We start from the raw sequence: 24605 nt of genomic DNA on the forward strand, positions 1-24605 counted from the left end.
CTTCCAGCCATGTTTGATTATTTATCTCTCTTTTTTTTAAATTTAGTTTGTTTCTCCATGGTTAGCTTTCCCCCCACCATCTGTCCTTACTGAGGTACTTCCCACTGTTGGCTTTGCTTATTGTTATTCATTTCTTCCTCGTGTAGTGTTTTGTTCAAGATGCTTTGCAATGCTGGTTTTCTGGCTGCAAATTCTTTTAACTTTTGTTTATCATGAAAGATTTTTATTTCGTTGTCGTACCTGAAGCTTAATTTTGCTGGATACAGAATTCTTGGTTGGCATCCATTGTCTTTCAGTGTTTGAAATACGTTGTTCCAGGATCTTCTCGCTTTCAGCGTCTGTGATAAAAATCCATTGTTAACCATATTGGTTTACCCCTGAATGTAATCTGCCTCTTTTCTCTTGTAGCTTTTAATATTTTCTCTTTGTTCTGTATATTGGATATCTTCATAACAATGTGTCTTGGCGTTGGTCTACTGTGATTTTGTATGTTCGGTGTCCTGTATGCATCTACAATTTGTATATCTGTTTCCTTTTTTATTTCTGGGAAGTTTTCTGTAATTATTTCTTTTAGCCGGTTACTCATTCCCTTGGTTTGAATCTCTATCCCTTCCTCTATCCTCATGACTCTTAAATTTTTTTTTTTTGTTATCACATCTCTTGGATGTTTCTCTCGTGATTTTTAACCAGCCTATCTGAGTTGGCTAGACTCTTTTCAAGATGATATATTTTGTCTTCATTATCTGACGTTCTGGCTTCTACTTGCTCCACTCTATTAGTGATACTCTCATTTGAGTTTTTAATTTGGTCTATAATTTCCTTCATTTCTAAGATTATTGTTTGATTCTTTTTTATAATCTCTATCTCCTGATAAAGATGCTTAACTTCTTCTTTTATCTGTTTATGTAATTCATTCTCAATGTGTTCTTTCGCTGCTTGAATTTGCTGTCTCGTATCCTCTTTAAGGTTCCGTTCCATCTGTCTAAGGTGTTCCTTGAGTTCTTTATATGACCATTTTTCTGATGACTCTATATCCTCCTGAATATTTAGGCTGCCCTGCATTGTTTGCACTCCTTTTCTTCCTTGCTTTTTCATGCTGCTCATGTTGCTTCTTGTTCTGTTTGACTGCTGAGTTACTGTTTACTCCTATAAATTTATTTGATGCTTGGGGGGAAAGGTATTAGAAGGGAAGGGAGGAAGTCACTAAAGAGAATGAGAGTAAGCAGGTAGAATTCAAGGAAGGGGGAATAAGAAAATTGAAAAGAAATGTAAAGACAGAAGAAAAGAAGGAAAGAGAAAAAAATAGAAAATTAAAAAGAATTTAAAGAAAAATAATACTAATAGAAATGAAAAATGAAATTAAAAAATGGAATAAAATAAAATAAAATAAAATGGATTAAAAAAACATTTAAAAAGACAGGAAAAAACATTATAAATGCAGTCCTAGAGTTCGATTAACTGTTCTTCCAGTAGATGGAGCTATGCCCACCGGGCCAAGTTTCTCCTCTCAGTAGGCGGGAGTCAATCTCTGTGCAGCAGTTCTTCCTCCTGGACTGGGCGGGTCTCCACTCCTGCTGTTCGCCGTGTGGGCGGGGCCTTTCGCAGAGCCCATCTGGGGTCGTTTGCAGCGCCGGGCTGGCAGGTGGGGGTGGTCGTCTGGAGCCCCGAACCGCCAGAGGCGGTTCACAGAGCCGGGCCAGCAGGGGCCGGGCAGGCAGCGCCCGCTCCCACACTCACTGCAACGCGTGGGCAGTGGCTGCCTGGCGGCGGCCGGTGACAATTCACAGAACCGGACGGGCGGGGCCCCAGGCAGGCAGCGCCCGTCCCCACGTTCGCTGCAACGTGTGGACAGCGGGCGTTTGGCGGCAGCTGACGGCCGCTCACAGAGCCAGGCTGGCAGGGGCCCAGGCAGGCAGCGCCCGCTCCTAAGCTCGCTGCAACATGTGGGCCGCGGCCATCCGGCGGCGGTCCACAGAGACGGGCCGGCATGGGCCCAGGCTGGCAGTGCCCGTTCCCAAGTTCGCTGCAACGTGTGGGTAGCTGCCGGCGGCGGTTCACAGAGCCGGGCCGGCGTGGGCCCAGGCAGGCAGCGCCCGCTCCCAAGATCGCTGCATTGTGTGGGCAGCGGCCGGCGGCGGTTCACGGAGTCGGGCCGGCGGGGGCCCAGGCAGGCAGCGCCCGCTCCCAAGATCGCTGCAACGTGTGGGCAGCGGCCGGCGGCGGTTCACATAGCTGGGCCGGCGTGGGCCCAGGCAGGCAGTGCCCGTTCCTAAGTTCGCTGCAATGTGTGGGCGGCAGCTGTCGCTGGTTCACAGAGCTGGGCTGGCGTGGGCCCAGGCAGGCAGCGCCCGCTCCCAAGCTTGCTGCAATGTGTGGGCCGTGGCCGTCCGGCAGCTGCCAGCGGCGGCTTACAGCGCCAGGCCGGCGGGGGCCCAGGCAGGCAGCGCCTGCTCCCAGGTTTGCTGCAACGTGTGGGCAGCAGCTGTCCAGCGGCTGCCGGCGGCGGTTCACAGAGCCAGGCCGGTGTGGGCCCAGGCAGGCGGCGCCTGTTCCCAAGTTCACTGCAATGTGTGGGCAGCGGCCAGTGGCCAGCGGCGGTTCTCAGAGCTGGGCCGGCGGGGGCCCAAGCGGTCAGCGCCCGCTCCTACGTTTGCTGCAACGTGTGGGCCGCGGCCGCTTGGCGGGGGCTGGCGGCGGTTCCCAGAGCCGGGTTGGCGGTGACCCAGGCAGGCAGCGCCCGCTCCTCTGTTCACTGCAACGTGTGGGCTGCAGCCATTTGGCGGCAGCCGGTGGGACTGTGCCCCTGCTCTGCGTTGCCGAGATTCAGTCGTCTGGGACAAGCTGACACCTCCAATTAAACTTACTAGTTCCAGGCAGGTCTCCTTTCAGCGGAATTTTGCTAGAAGTTTCTCAGCAGGACGCATGTAGGTGTATTGATGAGTCTCTCTGATCCCGTTACCGCGGAGGCATTGAAAGTGCTGCCTCCTCGCTGGCCGCCATGTTGGGTCCCCCCTATTGATATATTTTCAAGCTCACTGATTCTTTCCTCAACGATGTCCAATCTCCTGATGAGCTCATCAAAGGCAGTTTTCATTCTTTTTTTTTATTTCTAGCATTTTTATAGGGCTTCCATATCTCTGATGCTTACATTAATCATCAGTTTTTGCATGCTGTCCAATTATTTCATTAGAACCCTTGGCATATTAATCATATATGTCTTAAATTCCTGCTCCGAAAATTCCAACATCTTCTACATATCTGAGTATGGTTCAAAAGATATAATTATGTCTTCAGATTTCAGGATTTTTAACCATTTTACATCCTTTTTAATTTTATGTTGAGAGTAGACATGATGAAACCAATAAAAGGAAGTGAAGCAAATAGACTTTTAATGTGAAGTGTTATATCATCTACCTGAGACTACATTTGTTGTTGGCAGTAGTTGAAAAGGTCAGAGGCTAAAAGGTACTCCAGTGTTTGTATTTTCATCTCATCTTTTGTCTTTTGTTTTCCCTAAGGACTTTCTTCTTAAGGTCTAAAGCTTCTAGTGCTTTCACCTGTAGCCTCCATATATTATGCAGTGACTGAGTTGATGTGTTCCAGTGCACGGTGAGAAGAAGTGATCTACAATATTTTGGTTAGGTCTGTCTTTTGGTGAGCTAATGGCTCAAAACTGATTTTGAGACCCTACCCTATGCATTGTAATGGACACAAGAAGGCTGAAAAGTTCTGAAATTGAGTACATCCCTTTCCCTACACTGAAGACTGGGGATCTTACTACAGGTTGACTGATTGCTAAAACATAACTCAGTCTTAGGTCTCAAGTGCTCTGTGATTGAAAGCTTAAAGACACTACTTTATCAGGACACTCAAACATTATCATTCTAGAGCCTCTGAGTATTATGGTTTGAAATGCTGCTTCTAGAACTTTATGGATCAAGGCACAATGTCAAAGTTTCTGTTATCTATGACCCTAGAATCCTGAGTCAAGGGTGACTAATAGAAGTGGTATCATATTAAAATTAATTAATCCCAGAACTTTTAAACCTACAACAAGGGTACAATATAAGACTAGGTCTTTACATTTAAAAACTTAACTAAGAAAATCACACCAAACTCATGACTTTGGTAAAAAAAAAAAAAAAAAAAAAAACTGTCTCCATTATCTAAGGTTTTATTGATTCAGGATTCTATGAACACGGGGCGACATGGATTGAGGGTTTTATGACCTAAAGATAAACTAGAAGGAAGAGTTACTAGAATGCTCTGTTTTCATGTCTACATGGTTCCTGTTATGTAAGGTACCAGGGACCAAGAGGAGACCTGGCTATAGGAGACTAAAGGGTATGGGAATGAAGGACATTGAGACTTCGGGAACCTAGAGTTCCAGCACTCACAGCTTTATGACCTTTATGAACCATCTAATGCCAAAACAGGGTCCTTCTTACCTGCTTCATCTTGGTACCAAACATGGAGCCACTCACATCAATAACAAACACGACATTCTTTTCCACAGGCTGGAGGCCTCGGGGGGCAAAGTAATGAATAAAATAGCCACCATAAATCTGAACAAAAAGAAGGGAAACCAAAAAGGATTGTGAGAGCAGATTTAATCAGGCCCATCTTATCCTCCTGCACGACAGCCCGCTAGGACTGCCAGGATCCTAGGACCTCTTTCTCACTGTTTCTAGTTACAGAGGCATGTGTGCAATTGTTTGCTCAATGTCCTTCTCCCCCCACCAGAACTCTTCTGTTCAGACCTTCATCCCAGGCCTTGCCCAGAGCTGTGGAGTGAAGGAGACTGGCTGGTGGCCCAGGGCTCCAAGGATCAGGATTTCTGTAATATGTGAGTTCCTGTCCGTGAGAGAGCTGGGCTTGCACAGTCTTCAGGGTCCCCAGGGACACTTTGCCTGGGCTCCAGGAACTGTAAGTATTGTTTTAACCTCCCTCAATAGAGCGAGCCTGGGGCCCAGCTCATTGCTGCCAAGGGCTGGGAATTTGCAGGGCCTCCCTCTCCTCCTAAAACCTCCTTTCTGCTGTTGCTGGGCAGAGCAGGAGGGGAGGAGGCAGCAGAGGCCAATTGAGCTGTGTGTGCAGAGGGGATTGGTTACACCAGGTACAAATGCCTTGGGCTCCCTGGCTGTGATTGGCTGCGGAGTCTCTCCCCCTACTCCATCTCTCTCTGGCTCTCTCTGCAGAGCCAGGGGGCTGGGCAAGCTGAGCAAAGGGGAGGGGGCCAGAAGGTCCCTCAGCACCAGAGTCTGCTCAGCCCAGGGTTGTCTGGGCTTGCTGAGGCTCTGAGATCCCTGAAGCCTGAAGCCTGAAGCAGGCCTGGCTCTGGGAGACTGGCTCATCCTCCACTTGGCCCTCAGGTGCTCTGTGACCAGAAGGCTGGACACTGGCCCCTCCTACCTCACTGGGGAGAGAGGAGATGGGAGGCCCTTGCCCCCCTTTGAATGAGTCCATAGGTGCACATGTGGCTTCTGTCTCCAGGTGATCCTGGCTCTCTGTCACAGTTCCCCACGGCATGAATCACTCAACCTACCATTGCTTAAGCCATGAGAGAACTCAGCTGGCCTCCAGTATGACTCCCCTACAGGGGTAGGGAGAACTGTCATGCATATCACGCCACCCATGCTTGGTCCCAAGCTAACCAAATCCTATTGGGACACCTGGGGCACTACCCAGCTCACCAACCTCTCGCTGGCTCCTCCACAATCACCCCACCCCACCTTCTCAATTCAGGAAGAATGTGAAGGGTGCCGGGACACACACTTGCACCACCCACCTGCCCATGGCCCCATCCATCTTCTGAAGACCATGCAGTCTTAACACAGACCCTAGGCAATTAGGGCTCTAAAGCAGTCTCTCTATCTCTTATCTTCCTTTCACCATCTCCCCAAAGTGCAACCCACTGGATGTCCCTTAGAATATAAAACCAGGCGTCTTTCCCATCCATGGAGGCAACCCCTTGCTCTCAATCCCCCTCAGACTTCTATCCAGCCTCTTCTCTCCCCACGGCATTCCAGACTAAAGACTGGGTCTCCTGAGATGGTCTCTCTTCTCCAGTTCACACCTACACAACCACCAGGACTGATCCTGCTCCCAACTCATGGGGACACTGCTTTGCTCAAAGGCAGCTATGTGCTAGCTTACCTCCAAACTCAGTTTGTGTATTAGGAATCTCACCAGACTAGGCCTCACTGATGAGTTTCAGACTTGACAATGACTTCCACTCTCTCCCAAAGCCTTTCTCCCTGGCATTCTGAGATCATCAGCTGTCCACATTCTCCTAACACCTCTCAGGCCACTTCATCCAGTTTCTCTCTCTAGGACCCTTTGTCCACCAGCCCCTTTTCAGTGCTTCCGGTCAGCCAGATCAGAGTGTGCAAAGACAATGATTAGGATTGTCTCTCACTGGAGTAAACTAGCGAGGCTCGGGGTGCTGAGCAGGCTTTCTGCTGTTGGTGGGGCCTGGCAATCTGAAGCCCCAGATCAGTGGCTGCTGAACGGGGAACTCCACCTGACGGGACATCACAGCCCGGGCCTCTGACTCCACTCTTTCTCCCTGTGTGGACTCACTCTCTAGCTTGAGTTTCACCGCTGAATCTCCACCCGTGTCCCACATCTCTTTCTGGGCCTCAGGGTACCCGTTCCCCCACCACAACTGCCGACACCCTAGCTGTGGACCTCTTCACCTGGAAGGCTGAAGATGCTTCCAACAGATGCTGCTCAAACAACAACCTCATCAACTTCCCATGACGCAGCCCTGAGATTTTCTCAGGTGGGAGCCACATCATTGGGCCTAACCTGGATAAGAGTGTCACCTTCAATTCTGTGCCCAGCTAGTTTGCCACCAATTCCTGATGGTTTTATCTGCTAGAGACTTCTCGGGCCGCCCCACCTCTCCCTCCAAAACAAAACAATCTCAAATCCAGAGCTACTTTTCCTTGGGTTCCCTGCTTTTTTGCAAAGTCCTCCATCTCTACAGCTTGGCCACAGCTAGCTCCTGGGTTGCCATACTCCCGACCTGATAATTTACCGCCTTGTCACAGCTCCCCAGTCACCTACTGGACAAATAGTAGCTTCCTTTTCATGCCACTGCAGGAAATGCCAGCCATTTTCTGATCTCTTACCATTTTGCATCTGAAATCCATGCTCCCTGGTTCCCAAGCCATTTCTGACTCCCTGCACACACTCAGAGATGTCAGGCCTCTGTTGCTTTTACCCTGCGGCCGCACTTGGCCAGCATGCCTTTCCCTTCCCTCACGGCCCCCACACATGGCCTGTTTCTGGCATTCCTTACGTCCCAGGTCAGCTCGACATCCTGCAGGGTGCCTTCCCTGGCTCCCTTTCCCCCTCATCTTGCTGGCCGCACACCTTGTGCTCTCTTGGAAAGGGTATGTCTCATCCTGTGTCAGGGTTGTTTCCATCTGTATGGCCACAGAAGAGGCAGGATGTGTGTGGAATCCTCCAGAGTTCCCTGCACCAGCCCAAACTGGAAACAACATCAATTAGGGGCCTAGGGAGTCCTGATGGAACAAGTAGGTGAACGCACTGGGCTTGAAAGGTGGGCACAGTCAGGTAGGTAATGGTATGGGGATGGAGTGCTCCTGGCAGAAGGCAGGGGGAGTCAGAGTTCACAGTTAGTGGAAGTCCTCATTGTCCAATTCAATGGCCAGTCCCATGTACCCAGTCTCTATGCTCACTCCAGGCGGTGTGGAAAAGGTAAAGAACCAAGCAGCAGAGAATGTCTCCATGAACTAAACATACCTGGGTAGGTGACAGAAGGGCAGGTTATGCCCCTGCTGCCACCTGCTGACAGGGTACCCACAGCTCCTCCTCAGGGTAGGTCAAGTGCTTTCTTCCCCCCTGCACAACAGCCTTGCCATACCTCTGCACCAGTGCACATGCTGTTCCCTCTCTGGTGTGCTTTTCCCTTCACCATGATCACTGACGTGGAAGCAATGCCATTCATTACCCTCATGCTCTCTGAAATGCCAACTCCTTCTGGAAGACTATTCTGAAACCACCTTCTCTGGAACCCCCACTTGGCCCCACAGATAGACACACAGTGCCTAGGGATTTGATGCATGTGATGACTATGTGGATCTGGCTGCATCAGAATGGGGAGATTAGGGGTTGAGGCCACAAATTTCTGAGTTTCTAGAGTCTAAGGGCAGGATTCGTGTAGAGGGGCTCTGCTGGGTGGCCATGTGTCCAGGTAGAAGTGAATGCACAGCACACAGGAAGAGCCTGGAGGAAAGCAGAATGTTCTGGCAGGGGAGAGAGAGGAATTTCAGATGGGATGGAGTCATGAAGAAGGGATTCGGCCTGGGATTAAGAGGAGGATGCTGACTGGTAGAGAAGGAGGAGAAAGACCCTCCCAGGGCAGCAGCTGGTCTGAGAAAATGATTGATCATACACAGAAGACGGATCAGGTGACCCAGGAGAAAAGAATGTGTTGTGCGCTGGGGCTGCTGGAGGGCGATCTTTGTGCTGGCTGCTGGGAGATGTGTGGCCCAAAGGCAGGCCAGGACCAGACCTATCAGGCTGTCTCCATCCTCCTGGAAAGTCAAGGTCTTGGGTCAGAGCTCCATAGCTCAGAAGGAGTAGGGATCTCTCAGGGTGTTCATGAGTGGGTGGGCTCAGAACTGAAGGGCTCCCTCTTTAGGCATGTGGCTCTTTCGTCGAGAAAGGTCTTTGCAGCAAATGAGAGACAGCAAGAAAGCCCACGAGAGCAGGACAGTATCAGAGCCACAGAAAGCATGAGAGACTAACTGCTGGACAGTGGTTCACTTTGCCAAAGAGCTAGCTCTGAGTGGGCTATGCTTTGGTCCATTCTGGGAATGGGTTCATTTGGACCGTGATTCACCTCCTGTGGTTCCAGGTTCCCATCCCTTTGGGTATACACGTGGGTTCCAAGGTCAGAAGCTTTGAGACCTTACACATCATCCTATCCTTGTTCACTAGTTCCCATTCATCCCCAATTGTGTACACCAGAGCATTGTCCAGACCTGTCCAACTTCAGAACCCATGTTCTCTCTGAGTACCTGCACATCCCCAATGATGTCCTCCATGACCACATCATATTGGACCATGAAGTCAGCCATGATGCCTGAGCTGGAGAAGGCAGACTGGTCTTGCAATGTGGGGCAGAAGATGATTCGGACACAGGTCTCTCCCTTCTCAATCCTGGTGGATGGGGGTGAATCAGCCTCACCTGTATGGAAGGGGACAGTTGGGGCAGTGTGGCATGGAAGGCTCTCGCCAAACAGAAAATCCAGGGACATAGACAGCACAAGGGCACCATCAGGGAAGGTGAGAAATCCAACCCTTACCACCACCTGCGTACATCACCCTCCCACCTGCCCCCATGCCACTCTCTCTCCCAATCCTGCAGCCAGCTCCTGATTCACCTCCTCCATCACACCCAGCCTGACAGACCCAGCCACGTCCTCAGCTCCCAGCACTGGCAGTCTGTCCCTCACTCACAGCCTCACCCTGCCATGCTTCCCATCCTCACTGGGCCAGCCTGGAGGAGTGTCACTGCTCAGCTCACCCAGAAGCCCGGGTTCCCCTCCAGAGAGGCACTGTGGTGCATGTTAGAGCAGAGACAGACACATCCACAGGGCCTGGGTCTCCTCCCATCCCCTTCCCTCTGTGGGAAATGGCAGTCTAGCAAGGTTCTCCTGTGGCATAGAATTGCATGTGCTTTCTTCCCCTGTGCCTCTGACTCCCAGCATCACGTGTGTGAATAAGCCTTTTAGCGTCTCATGAAATCACTGATGACTTTCTGGTCCCGGATGTTTGCTGAGCTGGCCACAAGATCAACTCCTCTGGAATTTTAGTCCAAGACAAGTGTCCATTTAGAAAGGTCTGTGTGCCTCCCTTTTTCCACAAAATGGAGGCCTGGGAATTCTGCTCCCCCTCCTTCCTGCTACAGCTGTCAGGAAGCTTAGGGGCAAACTGAGCCCCCATACTCTCTGAGGCGCCTGCTCACATACATTCCCTGGGCTTCCTTCCTTTCAGAGCTCTTTGTTCTCTTTTATCCCCACAGGATTGGTTCTATCCTCTGTTTTAGCCTTTAAGGGGAAGGGGGAGGGAGCTGCCATTTATAGCTTAGGGCTTAAGAGTGCAGGCTGCAACACTCAGATGGCCCTTGGGCCCAGGTCTCTCCTGCTGTTGCCTTGTGTCACTGGAGAACTTAGTCCCTCTCTGTTACCCTTAGTCCCCTCATCTGTAGCATAGGGATGATAATTACCCTGGTTTTTAGACAGTGATTTGGGGACTAAATAAGAGCATTCATGTAAAGTATTTGGAACCATACCTGGATCTTCATGAATGCTGATTAGTGACAGCTAGTACAATCATCACTATTCATTACTCTGCATCAAATGATTTCAAGATAAGAGTGTTCTCAAATTCTCACAATGGTTCTGTGCCATAGAAGATACCTCCTCTATTTTAAAGATGGGGCATTTGAAGTAGAGGGTGAAGTGACTTGCTTTGCTGACCCCATATTAGGAGAGTATCAAAGCCAGAATCGATAGCAGTCTATTGTCTGTCTGTTTCCAATTTGTCCCCCACCCCGCCTCTCCGTGTAAGCAGGTTGAAATCAACCAGGACCTCCAATGCTAAACAGATCTGTGATGGTGGCCCCTTGAAGTGGGGGACTTCTCTGTGCCTGTCCACTCACATCTCAGCAGATCTGTACAGGTCTTCTCAGTGTTTTCCAGCCTGATTAGATGTTGAGTCCAGAAGCTGGTTAAGGATTAAGATTCATGGGCCCCACCACAACCTAGTGTACCTGGTGCCAGAAGTTTGAGGCCCAGGAATCTGTTTCTGAAAGCTCCTGTAGTGATTCTGATAAAGCCAGCCAGGCCTTCCTAGTCTTCTGGATGAAATCTGAAGCAAGCCTGGCAGCCAGGTTGCCTCTCTGCCCCAAGGGTCCTGCAAAGGTACCCTCCAGGGCGCCTATGCTCCCTGTCTTCCCATGGTCCTTCCACTCTCAGCAGTGATCCTGGGGAAAGCCAGATTTGGCCAGTGTGGCTTCACTGCCCATAAAATTGTAAATATGTGATTTTGTGATCCAATCCAACAGAACTTTCCCTAATATTGATTCTTTTAATGAGATAAATCAAATATTTTGGAAGTTTGAAACATGCCCCAGATGTCTTCAACTCCAAACACGCCTTCTCCTCTTTGAGGTGGGAAGGGCCTTGGCTGTTAGCACAAGGCAAAAGCATCACTATTGTAATGCCCAATAATAAGTAGATGATTCCCATTCAGGAAGGCCAGTGTGGTGGTTGACCCAAAAGTGATGTCCACATACTTGTGCGGTGGTTAGTGTGCAGGCGGCTGGTCCTCAAAGGTGGTACATGCACATAGGAGATGCCTGTCCTTTCTGACACTGTGACTTCTACGTTCAGCTTTGACACCAATTGACCAGGCCTCACGCTTATCATCAGCTGGTATTGGCCCTGGTGTCGCTGCAGCAGCTCCTCATAGGCCAGGGCAAAAGTCACTTCTGTGCCTGCTGCCAGGCTGGTGGAGATTTGGAATTTCTCTGATTCCCGGTCCCTGGGTAGGAAAGACAGAAGGGTGGGAGGGAATGGGATTTATGGAGGAGTAGGGGAGCTGTTAGATGCTGTGAAAGTTGACCTGGTTCTGCTTTTCTTCACCATTGTTTCAGTAGACCTAACTAGGTTTCTGGTTCAACTAAGTTCCCAACTCATAGACAGTCATGCAGGCATCCACTAATTAGCCTCTTTCCCTCCCACATTCCTCCTTTTAAACATTCTGCTTGAGAAATTATATGAAAGGTAGTTCACCCTTAAGTAAACTCATTCTGTGAAAATTCGAATCTAGAATGGGTTTGTTTTACCAAAAAAAAAAAAAATGTTTTCAATTTATGCCTCTTCCCCTTCAAAATAGCCCCTCACACAACCCCTCCCCTATGTGTTAGACTGAGCTTGTTTATATGGCATTGACTCAGTTTGCAGGAGCTAAATCTAAACTTTTCCTGCAGGACAAAATTCTCTTGGAATCTGGGAGGAAATATTAAAAGAAGACAATGCATTTCTGCCAACTGAATGAAACTCAGAAAACAGGATTCAATTTACAAAAATCTCACTTGCACATAACCTTCCTGGAAGGAACAAATTCTTAAACAAGCTACATCCTGAGAGCAGGAGAAAAGTAGAAATGGTGAAATAAACTTCCATTTGTTGAAAACACTATGTTGCATACTTTGATATTCATTAACTCTCATCATCTTCATTTAATCATATGAACTACAGATCATTGTTCCCACTTTACAGAAGTATCCCAGAGAGAACATGTCTCCCTTGATGATGAAGCTCAGAAGGCTTAGTCATATTCCCGAATGCATGGGGCCTTACCTGATGCCTACATGAGCAGCTGTCTTTCCCTGGTGATAGGCTTCCTCATAGATTTTCTTTGCTTGGCGCTTCTCTTTGACTTCTGCAACATAGACTTTATTGTTGATGGTCCTGATGGTACAGGAAAGAGGAGGGACAGAGGAGGCAGATAAAGAGAAAGAGATGATCAGAGACATGGGAAGACATAAAGAAGGAGGAGGAGAGGAATGGAAAAAAAGGGGAAGAACAAAATCATATCATAAAGCCCAAGTTTGAAAGGGAAGAAGAGAGGAGAGGAGAGGCAGATAAACCAGGGTGAAGTCATTACAATGATCTTCATTTTTCAGATGTGGAAATAGACACCACACAGCATATGATAGACCTAGTCTTATGATTTTGTGTTTTTCAAGGTATTGAATGAGTTTTGTCTTTTGACACACAAGGTGTTTTTAGGTGAGACATAACTGAACATTTTTTACTATTATTATTATTACATATTTTCTATAGCATTTATTTAAAAACATGACATTTTGAACCCATGAGCTCACAGATGTTTTACTTAGGATAAGACTAACTTAATATCAAAAAGTGTATCTATTTAAAGAAAATACATTAAGTAAACAACATGGTTGGGGGCATAGGTGGTAAAAGTTGTGAAAATGGTGTGTGAATTACTGCAAAGCCTTCTGAGGCTGACTAGGGACCTTCCTGTTCTCGGGGATTTCAAAGATAGATGAAAAGTGAGAAAAACAGACTTGCTATTCTTTCAATTTCTTTAAGGCCATAAACTATAAGAGAGAATAAAGAAGGAAGCGGGAGAGAACACTTTTTCCCAAGCCTTCAAGGAAGGGTCCTGGAGGAGGTGGCCTTGGAGCTGGTTCTGAAAAACAGGGAGGCTATGGATAATAATCTGCACTGATCATGCCTTCCCAATATCTTTTGTTGTCTTCTCTTCCTGACCTCTAAATCTTTGGAACATTTTGAGGCTCTATTCTTGACATACTTTCCTCTTGCCTTTCCTTACCTCTCTCTCTCTCTCTCTCTCTCTCTCTCTCTCTCTCTCTCTCTCTCTCTCTCTCTCTCTCTCTCCTCTGTACTTCCTATATTCATTCTCTAGGTAATATCAAGTCCTATTGCCTTAATGCCAATTTTCAGCCAGGCATGGTGGCTCTCCTGTAATGCCAGTGACTCAGGACGCTGAGGCAGGAGGATCACAAGTTCGAGGCCAGTCTGGGCAACTTAACAAGACCCTATCTCAAAATAAAAATAAAAAGGGGTTGGAATGTGACTCACTGGTAGAGTACCCCTGGACTCAATCCCCAGTACTGCCAAAAAAAAAAAAAAAAGAAGTAGTTTAAAATGCTATTTATACACAGATGACTCCCAAATGTATTTCCAGGGTGGATCTATCCCCTGAACTCCAGAACTATACATCCAATTGCTTACTTGACATCTCCACTAGAATGTTCAATTGTAACCTCAAGCTTAACATACTCCAAACTGAACTCCTAGTTTCTTCCCCCACCTCCAAAATCTGTTCCTCCCCAGGTCTTCCTTATCTCAGGAAATTGTTACTCCACCAAATCTTAGAGCCATGCTTGACTCCCCAATCCATCAGGGATTTTCAGATCTATTTTTAGAATATATCCAGAATCTGACCACTTCTCACGACCCCCACAATTCTTTCCCTGGTTCAAACTACCAATGTCTCTTGCTTGGATAAATACAGTAACCTACTAACAGGCCTTCCTCTTTAAACCCTTGCTCCTTATAGTCTGTTGTCATAGCTGTCACAGAGATCCTGTTAATCCTAAATCAGGCCACGTATTTCCTCTGCTCAAAACTCTCTGTGGCTTCCATCCCCACTCAAAGTAAAAGCCAAACTCCTCACCGCACCCGCTGTGACCCTACACAATTTGGCTTGCTGTCACCTCTCTAATGCCACCTCCTCATACTCTGTCACTCATTTTGTTCCAGCCACACTGGCCTCCTTGTTATTTCTTTTGATAAAGTTAAATTTATTTTAAAGAAATACATACAGTCATAAGTTGTTCATATTAATGGGTGTATTCATTGTGTAATGTTTAAATCAAGTGAAACATTTATCTTCTCAAGCATTTATTATTCCTTTGTGAGGAAAACTTTCAAAATATTTTTGGAAATATACACTACATAATGTTATCTGTAGTCACTATACTGTGCAACAGTACCACAGAGCTTCTTGCTCCTATGTAAAAGTAACTTTGTACCCATTGATCAACACTCCCTCATCCCTCCCCTAGTCTACTCTACCCAGCCTCTGGTCACCACGATTCTATTTTCAACTTCTGCAAGATCAACTTTTTTAGATTTCACGCATGCATGAGATCATGTAAATACTTGTCTTTCCGTGCCTGACTTACTTCATTCAACACAATGATCTCCAGCTCCTTCCATGTTGTCACAAATGACAGGATTGCATTTTTTTATGGATGAGTAGCATTTCATGGTATATGAGTGCCACATTTTCTTTATCCATTCATCAGCTTAAGGTATTTCTATTTCTTGGTTGTAGTAAATAACACTCCTGGCTATTTCTTGAGCTTGTTCAGCATACTCCTATCTCAGAGCCTTTGCAATTACTGTTCCCTTTGCCTGGAATGTTCTTCATCCAGATATTTGCAAGTTTTCAACCCTCTCTTTTTTAAATTATTTTTTGTTGTTGTAGATGGATAGCATGCCTTTATTTTATTTGCTTATTTTTGTATGTGGTGCTAAGGAGTGAACCCAGTGCCTCACAGTGCTAGACAAGCACTCTGCCACTAAGCCCCAGCCCCAGCCCCACATACCCTCTCTATTTTAAGATCTTTGTTCAAATGTCAGTTCCTTAAAGAGACATCTTTGATTACTCTAAAACAGCACCTTCATTCACTCTGTACCTTATTCTGATTTCTGTTTCTTTAGAGTACTTCTTATCTACAAACTGACATATTTATTTTTTCCATGTCTGTCTTCTCTATGAGATTGTGAGCTCCCTGAAGGCAAGGATTTTGTCTTTCTTATTTGCTGTAGTATCTTTGGTGCCTGGAATATAGTCTGGCATATAATAAACACTCAATTATTGTTTGCAGTCTGGGCATCCCAGAAAGACAGTAAGGAAACACAGTGTGTTTCAGGCAATAGAAGATCAGAGGGGCAGAGAAGGTACGTGGAGAGAAGGTTAGAGTGCTTGGGCAGGCCTAGAGAATCAAGGCTTTGAATACAAGCTCAACGAGATCACACAGCAGTCTCTGTTTCACAAATAGAGTAACTGAGGCACAGATATTGAGAAAGATTGATCAAGGAAGCAGCTTCCAGGAACATGGGGCGGGGGTATAGAACTGGCAGAAGAGACCAATCAGGCAAGGAGTGTTTCTAAGTAGCTGAAACAGTATTGCCGTGGCTGGACTAGTGTGGGGGTGGGCCAATCTGGCAGGGTCCCAAGGTCTCTCGGGGGGTGTGGGGGTGTAGGGTGGAGTTGCTCTGGCAGCAGCACACTGGGGCCTCTGTGTGTGTGTGCTGCCTCCAGCCAGCATACTTTCCACAGAGTCTGCCCAAGAACATTTCCTCCAGCCTGCTTTGCTTAATTTTTAAAAATTTTTCTGGTGTTTTTTCTATTGAAGCAAAAATCCAAATTCTGCCTGACTGTTTGGCCCTTGTATCATTTGACTGCCAACTTTTTGAGTTAGCCCCCATACTCCATACCATTCCTGCTTTTTTTTAAATCCCCCTTTGGTTCTGTTGGTCCCCCTTATGCAATGATCCTGGTCCCTTCAAATCTTACCCATATGGAAATTCTGCTTCCAGGAAACCCTCCTGGAGTACCTCAGGGTCTCTCCCCAGTACTTCATGCCTCTGATTCCCCACCGATCCCCTTCTCTAACCTAGCTACTCTCCAGAGAAGCCATAAGAGGATGTTGATGATACAGATTGTTTATGGCATGAGAACTTTCTCTCCAATAACAGGGTTGAGGGTGGCTGATCAAGGGCAGAGATTTTGACTGTGGGGCTCGCTAATCTTTCAGGTCTGAGAGTGTTTACACTCAAAGTCAGAGGCTTTTTTTTTATAATTCACTAGGGTATTACATAGGCTTATGAGGCCTCCTCTAAGCTTTCACTTTCCTGCTCTTCCTTTCTTGTTTATCACCTTAGCGAAGGTCCTGTCACCTACCAGATATGACAAGACCCCCCCCCCCAAATGTAGAGCCTGTCTATATTTACTTATTTCCCACATACAGTCAGGTTATCTCTTCCTCTACTGGTTTCTCAAATTCTACCAGCACTGTAGTGTTCCAGCTTCCACATGGACTCTGTCCCTATTTCCTTACTCAGTTTCCCAACTTCCTGACTGACCCCTTCAGCATATCCCTACTTCATTATTGTCACTTCTTGCTTATAATCCTACCATGTCTCATCATTATGGGCCACAATTATTTCCAAAGTGAGGTATACATGCCCCTAGGTATGCTACAGACAAATCAGGAGGGAGTGGAATGATTTTAGCCCTCTATTTATAGAGTACTTAATATCATTGCTATAAAATATATTTACATAATGTATACATTAATAAATAAACATATTTGGGGCATATATGATCGAGTTTGTCTTTGATACACAAACACATAAGATGGTCTGGAGACCATAAGTAAAACCCAAGTGCTCATTCTAACATTGGAAGCCTTCCAGAGCCTAATCTTTCCCTACCTCTCAGTTCTCATTTCTGACCATTCTTCTACCTCCTGCTGGTACCCTATGTTCCAGTGGCATAGAAGTACATGCAGTTCTCCTAATGAGGGGAACATCTATGTGTTTATTCCTTGAGTCCACAGCCATGCCTTCACCTTACTTGGCTGGTGAACATCTCATATTTCAAGCTTCAGTTTAGGTGTTATATCTCAGAGGTTTTATCGAGCTGACTGGGGTTATGAAACTGACCACTGTCTCTTTTTGGACCTCACCTTCCTACCATTCCACATTTGTATTTCTCTTTCTTTATAGCATACTTTATTAAAATCATCTGTTTCTTTTTCATGTCCCTCATTAGACAGTGCTTTTTGGGAGCAGGGACTGTGTGCAATCCATCTTCTTCTTTCTGTTGTACCCACAGTGCAAGTCACATAGTCAACATCAGGAAATCATTGTTTAAAAAGTAAAGTTAGGGCTGGGGATGTGGCTGAAGCAGTACTGCACTTGCCTGGCATGTGTGGGGCACTGGGTTCGATCCTCAGCACCACATAAAAAAAATAAAGATGTTGTGTCCACCGAAAAACTAAAAAATAAATATTAAAAAAGTAAAGTTAATATTATCAAGTACTTATTATGTACCGGACACTGATTTTAGTGTAAATTTCCACATATATTAACTCACTTAACCCTTGAAAGTGGATTCAAATTTTATCCCTATTTTATATATGCATATAATGAAAGTCCAAAGTAAAGTAACTTGTCTTGAGTCCCATAATTAGTAGAGCCAAGATTCAAACTCAAGAAGTCTGATCTCAGAGTGCATTCTTGCAATTACCATGTTCTACTGAAAGAACAAGCAAAAGAATGTATGCTCAAATGAATGAAGTGGTGAATTTGGAACCAGACTTACATAGTGAAATTAGAGATAAAAGCAAGGTGAGGCAGATCCAGGTCAAAGATGGCTTCGTGGGCTTCAGCATGTGGATTGAACAGAACAGAGGTGACCAAGGTGTGGGCATAGCGAGATACCACGGTGGAGCGTATGGAGTAGCTCGTCATCAACAGCTGAGAAAGAAGACAGGAGGAGCATTAGGTAGATTTAATCTTTGGCTTAGGTAGATAGTACCTGAGGTCCCAAAGTTCCTGGACTGGCCTCAGAGTACATTGGGGAAGTTGAGGCCCAGAAGGGGAAAGTGGCCTCTATCATTTCTTTAGCGGACATTCTTGATAGTTTAGTAAGCTTTAGCAAATCTCAGAACCAAAGGGTCACAGAAGATTAAGAATCAAAAGACCTCTGCACAAGTGCTTCCTCAACTTTAATGTGTACCCAAACCTCCTAGGTATCCTGTTAAAATGCAGATTCTGATTCAGCTAGTCTGGGGTAAGGCCCGAGTCCACCTTTCTAACATACTCTCAGGAGGATGCTGATGCTGCTGGTCCATGATTTCACTTTGGAATGTATACAACACTAACAACACTTTAGAATATAACAGAGCATCAGTGTTCATTGAGCTCTACTCTGTATAAGGCATTTAGTCTTTCCTCTTTAAGAGCTCAGGTGTAAAGAATTACATTTCATAAGTGCAAATGTGCACTGCAAGCACAATACACATTTGCCATTCATGATCTTATTTAATCCTGACATCAGCCATATGATCTAAATGCTATTATTGTCCACATTTTACAAATGTGTTAACTGAGGCTCAGAGACTGAGGTCCCACAGTAGGTATCTTATTCTTCACCTTTTCTGAAGTTATGATCCCTCTGTCTATCCACACATAATACACAGTTTATTTCCAGAGTGGGGCAGTGGGAAATGGGGGATATTTAGGATCAGATGGACCTATGTTCAAATTCTCTTTCTGCCACTTCCTGTGTCTTAACCTCTGAACATCTGTTTTCTCTTCTTTTTTTAACAAATTGGGATAATAATAGAGCCTGGCTTATAGACATGTTCTGAGGATTAATTGAAACAGTAACTTTAAGACCCCTGGTATAGCACCTGACATGTACTCAGCAAATAGTAATGCTTCTGTGTTCCTAGTTTCTCAGTCATAGGACTGAAGAAACAGACTGAACAGCTTCCCCTACTCCCCCACAAAGACATTTTTTTCACAAATCCCAGAGCTTTGTTCCCTCATTCCAGAACTGACCTTTGTGCTTGATGAAGAGGGGCCAGGAGGTCCCTGGCATGTCAATTCAAGGAAAATGGTCAGCAAAAAGCTGACACAGATGAGGTACCTCCACCCAGACATAGTGCCACTCTGGTCTAGGTCTGCTGTTCACTTCCAGAAGGTCTGAGCCTGATCTCCAAACCCTCGCTCTTTTAAAACTCCAGGTATCCCTTCTCTTGAGAGGGAGGGACCATCCTGAAGGGTGTGGAAGGCTCTGAATGTGGCATTGAAGCCCACACAAGCCAGGATTGTCCAAGAGCTGAGGCTGGCATCTTGCCTGGAGAAGGGCCAGTTCCATGCCTCCCTTTTCCCCCTCATCCAGCTGTAAGATGAATGGAAACTAAACATACCAAAGTGCTGGGTCTGTCTGTTTGCTATGTTGGCTCAGGGTGGGGTTTTTCTTTCCTATAAACAACCAGTGGAGCCCAATAACCAGGGCCAAAGGAAGGTCACTCAGCACTGAGCATCTTAAAAAGGTAGCAGAGATGAAAGAGGGGTTGAAGATCCAAGCCCCCAATCTTGGTCCTTTCTGGTACTGACTTTAGTCTTTAGATGAGTGGGACTTAGTCAGGGCCCATAACAATTTAGGAGTCCCACAGATGTGACACATGTAATCTCCAGAAGAGTTAGAAGCCAAAGTGGGCTAAGGCAGAGCAGTGGTTCAAAATATAGGCTCTGGACTCAGATCATATGAGTTTGAATCTCAGTTCTGCTAGCTACTGACTGTGTAATAATGGGCAAGTCAACTAACCTCTTTGTAGCCTTAGTTTCCATATCTGCAAAATGAGATAATAATAGCACCTACTTCATAATGTTGTTGTGAGTTTAAGTGAATTTGTACTTTTGGAATGCTCAGCATAAGGTAGGTGTTCAGTAAATAGCTGCCAGGATGAGGGCAAACATCAAAAGTATGGGTAGCTTCTTGTCCCTCCAGTGGCTGAATGAGTTGGGAGACACCAAGTTGAGGTGCTCTGGACTCTGTGTTTGCAGATTCTATGGAGGGTTGGGTGAAAAGTGAGGATGAGAAACTGGAAAGTACTTAGAGGTCTGCATGGGGGCCATCAGCATTCATCAGAACCCTTATCTCTCTCCTTTCTACTCGCATAGTTTACACAAGCTTCCAGCACTTACCTTCAGGGCAAAATCTCTGATGACTAACTTCCCCTGGACACTCAGATTTTCCCTATAGAATTTGACATTGAATAACAAAAACCTCTTATTCTGACATTTGGGGGTCCCAAAGCTTGTCAATTGCCACCTTCCCTAAGTCCACACTAAGTTTCCTGTTGGAATTTCTTCAGAGGGAAAGTCCTAGCTACAGAACAACTTTCCTTATACAGCAACAGAAAAGTTACACCAACTATCCAGTCACTTTCTCTTGAAGATGAATAGATAACCAAGGATTCAGAGGCAAATTAAGGAAGTCTGTAGCACAAGAGCAAAATACTAAAATAAATAGAACAACTGACCCTAGAGCAATTTGAGAACTTGGGAAACAAAAGAGAACTTCAGGGAAAAATGGTAATGTTCCTCAGTGAGATTTAAGACATGCATAAAACAAGAACTAGATGCCACAAAACAGGACCAATCAGAGAAAATAAAGACTCCTCAGAAATTGAAAACAAGTTGTTAAAATAAAAAAAAGCAACAGACAGACTGGAAAGTAACATGGATGAAATATTCCAGAATGTAAGGTAAAAAAATCAAAGAAACAGAAAATATGAGAGAAAATGTTAAGAGATATAGATCAATCTAGCAGGTTCAGCATTTACATAATAGAAGTTCCAGGTCAAAAGAACAGAAACCATGAAGAAAACTTTTAAAAAGGCATATTAGAAGTCAATTTCCTACAGCTAAAGAAAGATCTGCAGAGCAGGCTCCCAGAACAGTGAATCCAGGAAATACTGGATCCAACTCAAACAGTTGCTGCAGCAGTCCCCACACTGGTCCTTTGTCATCCCCTCTTCTGCCCCATCCCCCTTTAGTATATTTTCAGATCCTTTAAAAACTCAAGTTGGATCCTCTCTCCTTTATCCAAAACCCTCTGGTGGATATCACCATGGTTTACACAGCCCTATGTGAGAGGGATTGGCGAGGTGAGCCCTTATTACCTATATGACCTCATTTCCTATTAGTTTCCTCCCTTCCTTTCTCTACCACTGTAACAACCCTGGCTTTTATATCCTTCAAAAATGTCAGGCATGGGGGAAAATGCCATGCACAATCCTGCCCCAGGGCCTTTGCACTGGTTGTTCTTTCTGCTTGGAATATTCTTTCCCCGGTATCCACTTGGCTAGCTCTCTCACCTCATGCAAGTTTTTGCTCACATGCTACCTTTTCAATGAGTCATTCTCTGACCACCCTATTGAGAACTGAAACAACCTCCTACCTTCACTGGTATTCTCTATCCCTTTTACCTTGCTTTATTTTTCTCCATAACACTTATCTTACATTTTAATTTTGTGTTTTACATATTTATCTGATTAGTTTTTCTCTTTCCCTCACTAGAATTAGCTCAGTGAATTTCTTACTTCTTCACTGATGTAGCTTCAGCTCCCAGAACAATGCCTGGAACATAGTGAACACTCAATAAATATTTGTTGAGTGAGTGAATATAATAAAAGCAATGCAATTCAAGGAAAAAGTTATTATAAACTCTGTGTGTATAATTATGCAAGAAATTAATGGTTGAAATGTAAAACAAAATAGAATATGACTATATGCAGTTAAAAGAAACTCCCATTTGACCTTGTTTGTTGCTAGAAACATTCTCCTTTGACAGGCCCAGAGATTGTGACATTAGGCTTTTACAGAAGGAAGTGTATTCGTGGCACACTACTTGGCTGGACTTTGAAAAATATTTACATAGCCATGATAATGTAAATGTTGTTTGTTGGTTTTTCAGATTTTTGAGTCAATCATTAGAGGCAAAGCAGAGAAGACCTAGTGTGGCTACAGAACAGAATGTAAATATTAATAATCCGGATAATGCAAAAGCAAAGATAAAACTGATAGTGAAGGACTTTGAATGAGCAGGAGGAGGGAAGTGTCCCTAGTATCCTTGCTTCAAAAGTGGGCAGTTAAAAACAACTTTCAAAAATGGATAGAATAAGAAATGAGGGTCTGAGTATTTTTTTCAAGATGCAAAATTAACCAATAACAAAAAGGAATATTGATGCTAACCATTGCAGGGGTTTAGAAGTAAAAGTGAGGGGGCAGTGTACATAAAATTCTCATTGGTATTTTTGGAAGTGAATAGGATATTGTCTAAATTTTATAAACCAAGAAACACTGCATACATATTATCTACAGAGTTGTGAAGGGAACCACTGGGAGAACTAAAGCCAAAAAATCTTTTAAAAATGGTTTGAAGGGATAGAATGGAGATGGGGATAGTCAAGGCAGGGGGCTATTTTCATCACATGCTTTTCTGTATTGTTTGATTTGTTGCCATGTAAACTCATGAATTTAATAAAAATCAAATGTTAAAAACCTTATATTGATCACACAAATGAAATAATTATATACCCTATTGAACTTTATGACAATATCCACATAAACATATGGACATCCAGTTAGACTTGCTTCCATAGATGAAAATCATATGTAATATGTCTAACATGTTTATGAAGAGGATTGGTGTATTACCTTGTTTTCTATTTATATGACAAAATACCCAAGGCTGAGTAAAAACTTTATAAAGAAAAGAGACTTATTTAGTTCACAGTTTTGGAGGCTGAAAGTCCAAGATCAGGTGGCCCCATCTGTTTCTCATCTGGTGAGAGCCCCCTTGAATGCACGAAAACATGGTGCAGAAGACATCTTGGTGGGAGAACATGCAAGAAGCAGAGATCATATGGCAAGACAGGAAGCCAGAGAAATTCAGGGGCTAAGCTAACCCATTCTTGCAGAAACTTACCAGGGCCTCATGAGAGCTACATTAACCCCTTTTAAGAGTGGTGCTCTAAATGACCCAATCATCTTCCACTAGGCCTCACCTCTTAAAGGTTCCGCTACCTCACCATCATCACTCTGAGGCCCAAGTCTTTGGCACATGAACCCTTGGGGGACAAACTACATACAAATAAAAGAGTTGGAAGGAATATTCTGGAACTAGCCTAATGTAGAGGCTAAGGGTATGGTATTTTGCATCCCAGTGAACTGGGTTCAAGTCCTTTCTATGCCACTCAATAGTTGCTTTCCTTGGGACAATTTACTCTTTTTATTCCCTAATTTTGTCCTCTGTAAAATGAGGCTGGTGTTCATACAGCAGAAATGTAAGTCTTTTATAAGCAATGGCCACCTCTGAAGAGACACCTAATATGTAGTTGGTCCTCCTTTTCTGTTGAATGGGTCAATCTTGCCTCACAGCCTTGTTATGAGACAGGAATCTATGTACAAAAAGCAGGGGAGAAGCGGTGTTAATCCAAAAGTAAGTAGTGGATTTTCTTATCTACAGGGAATTTCCTGTTTGTTTAACAAAATATAGTCATGTTGTTGTAGATATATGGCCCTCGGGTTTTAGAGTGACACAAAGTGAGTTAAATTGCCTTACACATATAAAAGGGTAAAAAAAGATTCCAACAGCAGATCAAAGAGAGGACTTAGGAGCCTGGAAATGGAAAGCAGTGGAGCTGTCAGTATGTTGGAGGACAGGGCTCACAGGAATCGGGAGTGGCAACCAGGCTATAAAGAATAAGAAAGTATTATGTCCAATTTAAATTTAAATTTGCTGTGCTGTACAGCTTAGATGATTAAAGAAATAATAGGACTCATTGGAAGGAAATCTTTGTCACCCTCTGCCAGCATTACCTCTGAATTTTCTAAAATTCAGAGATACTGATTCTGTAGCTTGGGAGAAAGGAATTTTGCTTAGGACAGTACTGGTGTTAAGGATATACTGGGCTTCTCATTTGATATTCAGGAGTTGGGAGTCTTGAATGCTCTGGGATTAGAAAAGATTCATCCTGACATTATGCACTAAGCAATCTTTCACCTACTTTTTCTTATCTCCTAAATGGGGATGATAACTCATCTTTCATCTTTCTATTTAAATGATATGTAGAATCCATATAATCTCATTTTTTTTTCTTGCCAATCTATGGATGCTGAAAATAGGCCCAAGACCTAGTGTCCTAGGTTCTTCAATATTTATGGGTGAACACTGATAGGCAAAAGATTCTAAGAGTTAATGAGAAGATGGGAAGAAGATGGGAAGAAAACTCCCGGATAAAAGGATGAAGATTATGAACATATTTGTCTTTTCTCTCCTGATAAGGTTGTCTTCTGTCCTCCAATCTCCAGATCTCAAGGAATTTTACAGTATTATGAAGGTGATAGAAC

At 44.8% G+C, this 24605-nt stretch overlaps 1 protein-coding gene and 1 long non-coding RNA gene across 2 annotated transcripts in view; one reads left to right on the forward strand and one right to left on the reverse strand.

Annotated features, from left to right (window-relative positions):
* LOC308638829 overlaps positions 1 to 6905 on the forward strand; it is a 90342-nt gene extending 83437 nt beyond the window's left edge. The window contains exons 3-4 of the long non-coding RNA XR_014019932.1: positions 4744 to 4926; positions 6590 to 6905. This is a non-coding gene — a long non-coding RNA (uncharacterized lncRNA). The remainder of the gene's footprint in view (positions 1 to 4743; positions 4927 to 6589) is intronic.
* Positions 1 to 18388, reverse strand: part of ITIH6 (inter-alpha-trypsin inhibitor heavy chain family member 6) — a 35146-nt gene extending 16758 nt beyond the window's left edge. The window contains exons 1-5 of the mRNA XM_081276658.1: positions 17998 to 18388; positions 12405 to 12515; positions 11336 to 11583; positions 9054 to 9223; positions 4449 to 4565 (exon numbers count right to left, since the gene is read on the reverse strand). Of these exons, the coding sequence (XP_081132784.1) occupies positions 4449 to 4565; positions 9054 to 9223; positions 11336 to 11583; positions 12405 to 12515; positions 17998 to 18146 (795 nt within the window). The 5' untranslated portion in view covers positions 18147 to 18388. The remainder of the gene's footprint in view (positions 1 to 4448; positions 4566 to 9053; positions 9224 to 11335; positions 11584 to 12404; positions 12516 to 17997) is intronic.
* Between the last annotated feature and the right edge of the window lie 6217 nt (positions 18389 to 24605).

Source organism: Spermophilus citellus (genome assembly GCF_964194105.1).
Source record: "Spermophilus citellus genome assembly, chromosome: X".
NCBI lineage: Eukaryota > Metazoa > Chordata > Mammalia > Rodentia > Sciuridae > Spermophilus > Spermophilus citellus.